The sequence below is a fragment of the Aethalodelphis obliquidens genome, unplaced genomic scaffold (assembly GCF_003676395.1).
Source record: "Aethalodelphis obliquidens isolate GAN/ISIS:26980383/991018 unplaced genomic scaffold, ASM367639v1 scaffold5, whole genome shotgun sequence".
NCBI lineage: Eukaryota > Metazoa > Chordata > Mammalia > Artiodactyla > Delphinidae > Aethalodelphis > Aethalodelphis obliquidens.
Window position 1 is genome coordinate 74,867,344 of NW_020837949.1, and position 13,139 is coordinate 74,880,482.

General features: G+C 43.5%; 1 protein-coding gene across 1 annotated transcript in view; it reads left to right on the forward strand.

Moving 5' to 3' along the window:
* The first annotated feature begins 2,698 nt into the window (after positions 1 to 2,698).
* The window catches only part of GPNMB (glycoprotein nmb), a 28,249-nt gene continuing 17,808 nt past the window's right edge, over positions 2,699 to 13,139 (forward strand). The window contains exons 1-3 of the mRNA XM_027102674.1: positions 2,699 to 2,853; positions 10,303 to 10,454; positions 12,377 to 12,512. Coding sequence (XP_026958475.1) covers positions 2,784 to 2,853; positions 10,303 to 10,454; positions 12,377 to 12,512 — 358 coding nt within the window. The 5' untranslated portion in view covers positions 2,699 to 2,783. The remainder of the gene's footprint in view (positions 2,854 to 10,302; positions 10,455 to 12,376; positions 12,513 to 13,139) is intronic.

Sequence of the window (13,139 nt, forward strand, 5' to 3'; positions counted from 1 at the left end):
GCTGAGACCCGTACCAGAAAGCAAGGTATTAGATTTGTGTCGTTTCAAGCCTCCAGGTCTCTGCAAATTCTGCTAACGGTGGCGATAGAGAACTCATCCAACAGCTATTTACAAGAGTTGGAGAGGAAAGGGCCTTCATTTTTATTATCTTGCTTAAAAACAGCAGTTTGAACTAAAAAATTCCTAAAACTAAAGGGAACTCCCCCACCGCCTGCCGTGACACCTGGGCGTGGCTGCCACCTGCCCCTCCACGAGCCTTCCTTGAGGTGGCTGCTACCTTTCTCCCAGCTCAGGGGCTACTCCTCAGGTTGGGACTGTGGCTGCACGAGGGGTGCCAGAACCCAGGCCGCTGAGAGGCCATTTAGGACGTTCTCAGAAGTTGACTATTTGCTCAACAGCATTTCCACCAGGATAATCATGTGGATAATACCAGGTAATTGCGAGGCTTCCCTTCTTTGAAGGAACTATTTCAAACCTTTTTCACAGTATAATTTTATTTTGCAAGGAAAGAAAAACAAGCTTGAAGATATTTCTTATCCAAAATAGCCCAGTATCTTGAAACCTACAAAGGACTTTATATGTTGTCAGCTGTTGATTATCAAGGCACTGATTAGCCAATTTGTGGTGCTTTGAAATTAAGAATTTCTGGTGCCTTGGCCTCCATCCAGCTGCCTACCTTTTGCCTGTTGCCTTAGTTCATTGCTATCGCCTGTTGACGGGAGAGGGAAGGAGAGAAGACTTGATCATTGTGTCTGTCACCCTAAATAAGATCTCCTTACCTAAGAGTCTGACACTTCCAGTTTTCTTAGAGACAGAAAGAGCTAATCTGGCCAAAAATAGAGGCCAGAACTAATCGTAAGCAACAAAGGGAAATCATACTTTTCAAAAATCAATAGTGAGTTTCCCCTACACTGAAGAGCTTTTCTTAATTATAAAAGTTATTCATGTTTGTTGTAAAAAGAAAACAGAACTATATAGATTATATGTAATTTATGTAATATACATTACATAAAACCAACAGCTACTTCCATTATTCACTTACTCATCTGTATTTGAAAACAGTTTTGTTTCAGTTTTGCATTTGTTCCCTTCCCTGTTGCTCGCTTCATATTTGCTTCAAAGGCTGTAAAAGCAGCTCTAAAGAGCTGTGTGTGGCCTTAGGGTAGGGAGTTTCACAGACTATTTATTTCTATTCATCATTAGCACAACTGAAACATAAATCACTACCACAAATTTTCCCCTCACCCCTGACCAGGGCTTCTATGTGTACTGAAAACGGTTATGTGGGTGTGACTTAGAGAACGATCACATGCAGTAAAGTCATGTTGCCACATTTTCTGCACATTCTGTAACCAGAAACGATTTGATAAGATGTATGTTCTAGGCGAGCTTGTTTTTACATTTAATGCTTGCTTTCTGTAACATGAAGTAAATATGCTGTATGTTGAATGCAGTTGGTCCTGAGTGATACAACACAAGTAAATGCTTTGAGAGCAGTTATCAAAAATGATGCAGGTGGTTCCAAAAGTTATATGGAATTGCACAGATATCCTAAATGCACTTTTGAGTAAATTTCTCAGCTACTGGAGGTGGTGCAGCTACTTCAGTCCCCTTTCGGCACAGCGTATGTTTTTATCCATGTATGTCATCCACCATTTCAAGTGATGGAAGAGATCGCTCCCCGTCTTAGTTTCCTCTTGGGGGAAGGAGATGTACAAGCACTAGCTAGTGCTGGGAAGAGGTGGTCGTCTAAATTATGGCAAAAGAAGCATAATTGTGACATTTCAACATGAGCTGGGTGAGTGAATCACCAAACGAGTCACAGCAAGTTAATAATCAGTGAGGTTGGAGAAAAATGGTACAGATGAACCGGTTTGCAGGGCAGAAATTGAGACACAGATGTAGAGAACAAACGTATGGACACCAAGGGGGGAAAGCAGCGGCAGGTGGGGAAGGTGGTGTGATGAATCGGACGATTGGGATTGACATGTATACACTGATGTGTATAAAATTGATGACTGGACTTCCCTGGTGGTACAGTGGTTGAGAATCTGCCTGCTAATGCAGGGGACACGGGTTCGAGCCCTGGTCTGGGAAGATCCCACATGCCGCAGAGCAACTAGGCCTGTGAGCCACAACTACTGAGCCTGCGCATCTGGAGCCTGTGCTCCGCAACAAGAGAGGCCGCGATAGTGAGAGGCCCGCGCACCGCGATGAAGAGCAGCTCCCGCTTGCCACAACTAGAGAAAGCCCTCGCACAGAAACGAAGACCCAACACAGTCAAAAATAAATAAATTTTTAAAAAAATTGATGACTAATAAGAACCTGCTGTATATAAAATTCAAAAGTTCAAAAACGAACAGAATGAATGAACAGAATCTAGTTCAAAATATAAGATAACAAAACATTTCAAAAATTAAAAAAAATCAGTGAGGTTGGAGATTGAAATTTTATTTGGGAAAGGCTATCAAAATAGGACCCATAGGAAAGGAAGTCCCTTTAACCAGAAATATGGAATAGCAACACTGCAATGGTGTGCATCTGAAAAGTGAATAAATAGATACTAAGAGCAAGTGAGTCAGAAGCACATGAGTGGTTGAACTCCAGAGACCAGATCAAGCCATGCAGCTTAATACCATCACATGATCTGCCCCGAGGCCCATATTTAATGAAAATAAGGAGTGGAGCACAGCAAAAACCAGAAGAACACTGTTGCTCTTAGCGGATAGAGCCAGAGGAGTTACAAGTTAAACCTTGATTGCCGGGATCCGTGAGAATTCAGCATGGAATGTCTCTACTGTTTCCTGGGATTTCTGCTGCTGGCTGCAAGACTGCCACTTGATGCTGCCAAACGTGAGTAACTGTCCATTTCTGTATTTTTAACCCATTCTCTGGCTATTGTCTGAAGTGATGGGTTTGTCTGAAGTAACTCTGCCTGAGCCCAAAGTTGGACTTTAGGAAGATTTCACGCTCACTTGTTTCTTCTTCTGAAAACCGTTGGGGATGTTGAAAGTACGGCAGAATGCGTTCAGTCCCCATTCTTTGCTCCAGGCTCTTGAAGTGAAAGAAGTGCAGCCCCTCTGCTGTGGAGCTTTTTACCAAAATTGCCACCCACTCTGTTAGAGACATTGCGGGGGGGGGGGGGTGCGGTGATGAAGGGCACAGTCTCTGGCTTGAGACCACAGCAACGCTACCCACTAAATTTTGTTTCGTTGCCATCCAACAGGAAAGAGCCTCAGATGAAATGGGGCCCAAAATCTGGAATCAGACTTTCTAATAATCCCCACCCAGAAGCTATCGCCAATCCTGCTGAGGGAATTCCCTGGTGGTTTGGACTCCATGCTTTCACTGCCGAGGGCCCAGCTTTGATCCCTGGTCAGGGAACTAAGATCCCACAAGCCGCTTGACAAAAAAAAAAATCCTGCTGATAGGTTTTCACAGACCTGCAGGAGTTTGCTGCCACTGTAGTGAGGATACTGAGAAAAGCGCTAAAGCCCTGGGTCTCTTTTCTAGTTAGAGTAGAGGCTGGGGACTTTTTAACAATGCTGATGCCCAGATCAATGAGATGAGAATCTTTGGAGGTGGGGTTGGAGCATCCTTGTTTAAAAATCTCCTCTTGTGATTGGAACGGAAGCCAGAGCTGCGAGCCACTGAGCTCACCCGTGGCCCACTTGTCCAGTCCAGGGGATGGGCGGCCATGGCAGCCCCTATCCTCCAGTGGAGTGGGAGAAGGAAGTGAATTAGACATCTCCCAGAAGGTCCACTCCACCTCACTCCAGTAGAGTGACAACGTTCCCTGGAGGAAAAGTCCTGATTTTGCCAGACGACCCCACGGGAGGGAGGAGGGGGAAGGTCGGCGCTGAGAAGGGACCCACCATGTGTGCTCACCGAGCTCGCCGCCTTAAACCAGTCGGCTAGTCCTCACAGCCCCCTTTGTGGAGCACATGGTCCTCCCACTCTTTAACGGGTGAGCAAACGAGCCCAGGTCCGGCTTTTCACCTGCTGGGCCCAGATCGGAGAGTGGAGGATCCTGGACACACGTGCACGCGTTCCTCTCACTCCTCCCAGCGGGAGAGAAAAGCCCTACAGCGAAGAGGTCCTTGCAGAGTGCGATGCCCGGCGGCGGCTGGGTGGAGGAGAAAGAGAGGGGGGCGCTGCAGGCTCGTGGAATGGGGGGGGGGGGGCGCTGGGCGCGCCGGGAGCCCGCGGTGCTGGGGTTCCGGGATGGGGACCTGGGCTGGGGGGTAGGGGAGGAGAGTGTCGGGAGGCCAGTTGTGCCGCCAGCGCTGAGGCCGGTGACGGGGCAGGAAGAGGAGCAGCGACTTTGACCCAGGAGCCCAGATGCAGGGGCTGTGCCGGCGCGGGGCCGGGCCGGAGAGCGGCGACCCGGGATTTGTCACTCGTCTGGGCCGCACGGGGCCTTGCAACAGCCCGGGGATGCCGGGCAAGCTGGCGCTGTTCCCCTGTCCCAGGCAAGGGGGAAGGGCCGCACGGCGGATACGAGGACGAGGAAGGCTTTCGTGGCAGCCGCTGTCCTTCCTGCCAGCCGTGGGGCTGGACCACGAGTGACTGGCCCCCGCACCTAATTCTAGCCTTCGGTCCACCAGCACCCCCTTGCTCTGCTCAGCAAGGCAGATCAGCCTGAGGCTGGCCGGCAGTTTGAGAGGAGGCCCAACCTATTACCACGTAACAAAACCTGCTGTGCCTGGCTTCACCTTGCCTTAAGAAGAATATCCTGGCCGCAAAAAATAAGGATGGGTAGAATTTAGCAGTATATAAGACACCAAGGGATTCCTTGCCATTTTCCAGTCACAGCCGTGGTAAAAAGAGGAAGGAGAGGCTATTGACAGAGTAGCTCACAAGTGGCCAAGCCGCCATGTCTCTGCTAGTAGAGCAGGGCGTCCGAAGGGTAGAGGGAACAGCCACAGGGGTGCTGGGTGTGACCCCATTTACCTTCACATCTATTCCCCTCACCACTTTCTTTTTTAAACTCTTACTGTTGGGTTTTTTTTAATTTTTTATTCTATTTTTTAATTCTACTTTTTATTTTGAGGTTATTGTAGATTCCCATGCACTTTCAAGAAATAATACAAAGAGGTCCCCGCTATGTACTCTTTACGGGGTTTCTCCCAATGGTAACATTTTGCAAAGTTGTAGTACGATGTGGCAACCAAGATATTGACCTTGACACGGTCAAAATACAGAACAGTCACATCACCACAAAGATCCAAACCCACTTCCCTTTCCCACTCCACCCAACCCCCAGCCCCTGGCAACCACTAATCCATTCTCTAGTTTTATAATTTTGTAACTTCAAGAACATTAGAGAAATGGAATCATACAGTATGTAATTTAGGGGAACTGGCTCTTTTTTACTCAACATAATTTATTGAGGTTGTTGTGTGTATCAGTAGCCAGTTCTTTATCACTGAGTGGTATGCCGGACTACATGGATGTACCACAGTTTAGCCACTCGCCCACTGAAAAATTTCTGGGTTGTTGCAGCTTAGGCTATTATGAGTAAAGCTGCTCTGAACATTAATGTACAGGTTTTTATGTGAACATAAGTTTCCATTTTTCTGGGACAAATGCCCATGAGTACGACTGCTTGGTTGCATAGTAATTGCATGTTTAGTTTTACAAGAAACTGCCAGACTGTTTTCCAGAATGGTGGTACCATTTCCACCAGCAGTGTATGAGTGATTCAGTTTCTCTACATCTTCACCTACATCTGATGTCATTTGTTTTTAATTTATTTATTCTACTTTTGGCTGCATTGGGTCTTCGTTGATGCGTGTGGGCTTTCTCTAGTCAGGGCGAGCAGGGGCTACTCTTCGTTGTGGTGGTCAGGCTTCTCATTGCGGTGGCTTCTCTTGCTGCAGAGCACAGGCTCTAGGCACACGAGCTTCAGCAGTTGTGGTGCGGGGGCTCAGTAGTTGTGGCTCATGGGCTTAGTTGCTCTGTGGCATGTGGGATCTTCCTGGACCAGGGCTTGAACCCATGGTCCCTGCATTGGCAGGCAGATTCCTAACCACTGAGCCACCAGGGAAGCCCCTGATGTCAGTATTTTTCATTTTAGTCTTTCTGATAGGTATGCAGTGATATCTCATTGTGGTTTTAATGTGCATTTACTCACTGGCTAATGATATTGAACATCTTTTCATGTGTTACTTTGTCTTCTGTACATCCACATCTGTGAAATGTCTGGTCAGGTCTTTTACCTGGATTATTTGATTTTTTAACACTGAGTTTTGAAAATCCTTTATATGTTCTAGATATTATTCCTGTTTTGGAAATGTGGTTTGCAAATATTTTTCTCCCTGTAATGTGCCTTTTTACCCTCTTCACATGGTATTTCACAGAGCAAAATTTTTTAATTTTAATGAGGCCCAGTTTATCAGTTTCTCCTGTTATAAATTATGGTGTTAAGTCTAAGAATTATAAAAAATTTAAAAAAATAAAAAATTACAAAATAATTTATAATTTTATAAAAATTATAATTTTTTATTTAAAAAAAATAAAAAATTATAAATTTTGGTGTTAAGTCTAAGAATTCTTGCCTACCTAGAACCTGAAGATTTTTCCTATGTTTTTTTACTTTTTTACAGTGCCATGTGTTGAAAGGCTATCTTTTCTCCATTGGATTATATTTGCAAAAATCCGTAGGGCGTATCTGTGAGTCTATTTCTGGGTTTTATAGTCTGTTCTGTGGGCCTATCTGTCTATTCCTTGTCACTTGCCTTTTAAGTTTGTATTTTTCCTTGATTTTTGACATTTATTTTTTTCAATTTATTTTTATTTATTTATTTATTTTTTGGCTGTGTTGGGTGTTCGTTGCTGCACACGGGCTTTCTCTAGTTGCGGCGAGCAGGGACTACTCTTCATTGCAGTGCCCGGGCTTCTCATTGTGGTGGCTTCTCTTGTTGCTGAGCACGGGCTCTAGAGCACGGGGGCTTCAGTGGATGCAGCGCATGGGCTCTAGAGCACAGGCTCAGTAGTTGTGGTGCACGGGCTTAGTTGCTCCGCAGCATGTGGTATCTTCCCGGGCCAGGGCTCGAACCCGTGTCCCCTGCATTGGCAGGTGGATTCTTAACCACTGTGCCACCAGGGAAGCCCAGACTTTTGACATTTAAAATCAGAGGAGAAATCTGTGTTTGGATTATGTTTCTGGAAACACTGACATTCACTCAGGATCTGAGGAAGAGGAAGACTTCGGAAGAGTAGAAAAATCTGATCCTGGGACTCAAAGATGCCAATCTTCATTTCTACTTGATTACAGATGACTCTGAGTGAATCGTATCACTTCTCTAGGCCTGAATTTCTTTTTTTTTTTTTTTTTTTTTTGCGGTACGCAGGCCTCTCGCTGTTGTGGCCTCTCCCGTTGCGGAGCACAGGCTCCGGACGCGCAGGCTCGGCGGCCGTGGCTCACGGGCCCAGTCGCTCCGCGGCATGTGGGATCCTCCCAGACTGGGGCACGCACCCATGTCCCCTGCATCGGCAGGTGGACTCTCAACCACTGCGCCACCAGGGAAGCCCTAGGCCTGAATTTCTTCGTCTGTAAATGAAAGGATTTGAACGAACTACTCTTAGTTCTTTCTATATCGAACATTCTACCATTCCATGACTCAACATTCAACTGAATTTCCAGTTATAATAAACATTTATTGATAAACATAAATTTCCTGCCCTCACTTTGTTCCTTTTTGGAAACAGATACTATCTCACAGTATCACAGGACATGTGGTTTTTTGCCTGATGTGAAGGCCCAGAGAAGAAACATGGCCTGAAATCCCACAGCCTGTTTCGTAGTGGGTTCTGTAACTTCCAGCTCAATGTTCTTTCCCACTCCATCTGCCTCCATTATAAGAAGGCAATTACATGCTTCCCCTTCCTCCTACCAACAAAGAGGAATAGAAGGCAGAGGCTAGTGGCATCCATTCAGTATGGCTTCTCTGAGTACCTTCTAAATACCGCCCCTCATAGGAGGCCTCTTTCAGGATGTAAGAGAAGAGGCAGCATTCCTGGCTCTGAGTCCATAGCCAGACCAAGACACAAGACCATATGACTAGATGAGACAACAGTTTATAGCAGTGTATGATTAGGGGCTGCCAAGGGTTATAGACAGTGGAGCTTTTGCCTGTGAGTAACAGATACTCAAATAGGTTGAGTAAGACATTTATCATCTCAATCCACCCAAAGGTAGACAAGGCTGGAGGAAGAGCTCAACAATATTGTCAAGGACTCTTTCTTTTCATCCATCTATTCTGACACCCTTGGTGTGCTGGCCTGCTTCCTCAGATTTTTTCCCTCATGGTTAAATATGGCTGTCACAGTCCAGGCATCACATCATTATACTACTGTCTCCAAAATCAATTCTCAGGCGGAAAAAATGGAGTTTTTTCCCACTTTTTTTTTTTAATAATAGAGAAAAATGTTTCCCAGAAGCCTCCATCAGACTTACACTCAGCTCCCGTCAGCCAGGATCTAATCATCAGTTCCTGCCCAAACTGTAAGGAAAGCTAGGAAAGTGATCCTCTAGAATTTTGAATCATTATGGTAAAAACTCTGCAACAAGAGAAAGAGGACAGGTGCAGGCAGGAACTGTCTGCTACAGTCCTCAAAGAAAGGACAGACAATGTGACCACCAGACTTATCAGGAAAGGCAAAAAGACAGACATCAAGATTGGAAAGAAATTTAAAAGAAGTGGAATACTATAAACCCTGGAGCAACCACTCAAAACAAAGAGGTATAGCTAATAAGTCAATAATGCAGATAAAATGGAATCCAAAAATAATCCCAGTAAGTATAAGAAAAGAAGAAAAAAGGAATAAAGAACAGATTGGATAAATAGAAAACATATAGTAGACAAATCCCACAATATTGATAATTACATTAAATGTAAATTACCTAAACACTCCAAATAAAGGGTAAAAATTATTAGACTATTTTTTTTAAAAAAACAGTATGCTGTCTACAAGAAACTCACTTCAAATATAAAAATATTTATAGGTTAAAAGTAAAAGGATGGGGACTTTCCTGGTGGCACAGTGGTTAAGAACCCTCCTGCCAATGGAGGGTACACAGGTTTGATCCCTGGTCTGGGAAGATTCCACATGCCACAGAGCAACTAAGCCGGTGCACCACAACTGCTGAGCCTGTGCTCTAAAGCTCGTGAGCCACAACTACTGAGCCCGTGAGCCACAACTACTGAGCCCGTGTGCCACAACTACTGAAGCCCACGCGCCTAGGGCCTGTGCTTCGCAGCAAGAGAAGCCACCACAATGAGAAGCCTGAGCACCACAATGAAGAGTAGCCCCCACTCGCCACAACTAGAGAAATCCCGCGTGCAGCAATGAAGACCCAAGACAGCCAAAAATAAATATAAATTAATTAAAAAAATTTTAAATATGTAAAACAAAGTAAAAGGATGGAAAAAGATGTACCAGTTAAACACTAAGCACTAATATCAAAGTATTCTTCAGAACAAGGAATATTAGCAAAGAAAAAAAAGTCAATTCCTAATGTTAAAAGGGTCAATTCATCAAGAAGACTTAACAATTTAAAATAGAGCTTCAAAATACATAAAGCAGATAAGGCCAACTGAAAGACAAAGTTGGCAAATTGGCACATCCATAATTACAGTTGAAGATTTCAACGTTCCTCTTTCAGTAACGAAATAACAAGCACACAGAAAATCAACAGGAACAGAGAAGTTGCCAAAGACAATACCAACCAACTTGACATAAGTGACATTAAAAAAACACAATACTACACAACTGTATATGGAACGTTCACCAAGACAGACCATGTGCTGGGCCATAAAAACATTTGTTCAGCAGTGGGCCCTCCAGGACTGGTACATGTCTCCTGGAACCTTGGAGGCATTCCTCAGCCTGGCACTCCTTGAGCCAAGTAAACCATTCAGAATGGAAAAAGATGAAAAACTGTTCTGAAGATCATTGGCATCACTGTCTTTCCTAATGATAGTGTATCAAATCCAAATATTCAGAAGACATGTTTTGAGAAACCAAATGATGTCTAAGAAATACTGACATTCAAAACTTTTCCTTGATCCACTTAAAGTACGTAAAGAGATAGGGTCTAGGGTCTGAGTACTTGTATTCAAGGTATTTCCAGTACACATTTTTTTAAAAAGCACCTTCTATCTGCTTCACATATTGGAAATACTATGTATGTGCTTTCCAATCTTATGAAGTGAAAAGTTGCTTTAACCATTGTTAGATAATACTAAATGAGAGATGAGGTAGACAAAATAATTTTTTTTTCCAATATTTTTATAGGCGTTCATGATGTGCTGAGCAATGAAAGACCTTCTGGTTATATGCGGGAGCACAGGCAATTAAATGGCTGGTCATCAGATGAAAATGACTGGAATGAAAAACTCTATCCAGTGTGGAAGAGGGGAGACTCGAGGTGGAAAAACTCTTGGAAAGGTAAATCAAAAGACTCAACCAAAACAACTGTAATTTCTTTTTTTTTTTAATTTCAAGTGTACAACATAGTGATTCAATTTTTTCTAACTGAAGTATAGTTAATTTACAATGTTGTGTTAATTTCTGCTTACAGCCAAGTGATTCCGATATATATTTATTTATATGTTCATATATATATGAAGACACACATTCTTTTTTTTAATATTCTTTTCCATTATGGTTTATCTCAGGATATTGAATATAGTTCTATAGCTCCCTGCGCTATACAGTAGGACCTTGTTGTTTATCCATTCTATATGTAACAGTTTGCATCTGCCGACCCCAAACTCCCAGTCCATCCGTCCCCAACCTCTCCTCCCCCTTGGCAATAACAAGTCCGTTCTCTATGTCTGTGAGTCTCTTTCTGTTTCGTAGATAGGTTCGTGTCATATTTTAAATTCCACACATAAGTGCTATCGTATGGTATTTGTCTTTCTCTTTCTGACTTCATTTAGTATGATAAACTCTAGGTCCATCCATGTTGCTGCAAATGGCATTATTTCATTCTTTTTTATGGCTGAGTAGTAGTCTATTGTATATCTGTACCACATCTTCTTTATCCATGCATCTGTTGATGGACATGTAGGTTGTTCCATGTGTTGGCTACTGTGAACAGTGCTGCTGTGAACATAGGGGATCATGTATCTTGTTGAATTATAATTTTGTCTGGCTATAGTCCCAGGAGTGGGATTGCTGGGTCATGTGGTAATTCTATTTTTAGTTTTTTGAAGAACTTCCATACTGTTTTCCATAGTAACTGTACCAATTTACATTCCCACTAACAGTGTAAGAGGGTTCCCTTTCCTCCACACCCTCTCCAGCATTTATTATTTCTGGACTTTTTGTTGATGGCCATTCTGACTGGTGTGAGTTGATACCTCACTGTAGTTTTGATTTACATTTCTCTAATAATTAGCAATATTGAGCATCTTTTCATGTTCCTATTGGCCATCTGTATGTCTTCTTTGGAGACATGTCTAGTTAGGTCTTCTGCCCATTTTCCGATTGGGTTGTTTGATTTTTGTTGTTGAGTTGTATGAGCTGTTTGTATATTCTGGAAATTAATCCCTTGTCAGTCACATCGTTTGCAAATATTTTCTCCCATTCCGCAGGCTGTCTTCTAATTTTGTTTATGGTTCCCTTGGCTGTGCAAAAGCTTGTAAGTTTGATTCGGTTGCATCCGCCAAACAGCTGTAATTTCTTATTTCAGTTAGTCTTGTAGATTGCAGATCACAGGGCTCATGGTGCGTCCATGAATGACAGCACTCTAGCTACCAAGTGGGAGGCACCTGGATTTGGCAATCTTTCCTTTATCTCAACACTATCACTTTCTAAACTCCTCTCCCCCACCACACGCAGGGTAAAATCGCCTTAGAAATTTGCAACTGGTGCCTCTTGGAAGATTTCGAAGAGCAAGCAGGTTTGGCCTCAAACTTAAGTAACTGATGTGGGAATGGTCATCTTCAGAAGTTCTGAGACTCCAGGGCACTTTGACCATCTCAAAAGTGTGGTTTCTCAGAAAGTGAATATCTTTCTGTTCATATCAAAAGCCAATGAATCCTTCAGTCATTGGTCTTGAAATTGAAAATTGCAAACCTTTAATACCTGTCTCCTCAATCCAATTAAATAGATTTTTAATTATTTTAAGGAAATGTTCTTTCTGTGGTTAGAGAGTGCTTCAATTGGTCTGACTTTTTAAGTTTGTCTTCTGGAATGTTGTACTCTGACAGCAAAAGTGAAGAATTCTGCAAATAGTTTGTAAAGAGGCGTAAGGATCCTCTGGCTCTTATTTGTAGATTTGATTTTACTTCTTTTTGTTTATCAGTGAAAGGGAACAGAGGTGTTTGACTGAGCTCCACCTTTCTATGTCCTAGGAGGCCGCGTGCAGGCACTCCTTACCAGTGATGCGCCGGCACTGGTGGGCTCAACTATAACATTCGCAGTGAACCTGGTATTCCCCAGATGCCAACAGGAAGGTGCCAGTGGCAACATAGTCTATGAGAAGAACTTCAGAAACGGTAAGGAATGTTAGTCACATTACAGGAACATGCTAGTTCTCCTAACTACTGGAGACCCTCCTCATAAACCTTAATGCTCACAGGTACTTCTATAAATGCAAGATGCTGCAGTTGTCCCTTGTCACCCCCTCCTCAAGTTGGATGACAGGGAATGTGAATATGTCCCTCCATCAACATCAGTCAAATCCATTTTGGCCAATGGGTGTCTCTCCACTACTTGGAACTCTCCTCAAATCTACGTTGGGAGGCTTGGCCTTTTTTTTTTTTTGGCTGCCCTTTGCTGCATGTGGGATCTTAGTTCCCTGACCAGGCATCGAACCCATGCCCCCCTGCACTGGGAGCTCGGAGTCTTAACCACTGGACCGCCAGGGAAGTCCCGAGGCTTGGCCTTTTCTTAGTGCCCAGTTGATTGGACAGAGAATACCTTGTTGATTCTCAGATTTGGGTTTTATTACTTGGACTTCTTCTGGCTACTCGAAGAATAGTCAGTTTGTCAGATCTTTGTTAATCAGATAGGCTTCTGCTCACAAGAATTCCTTAAACTGTGTGCCTAGCACAAATGCTAAGATGTGTCTATTTTGGTGTTGCTTTGCTCTTAGTTAAAGCAGATAAGCTCTTTGCCCATGT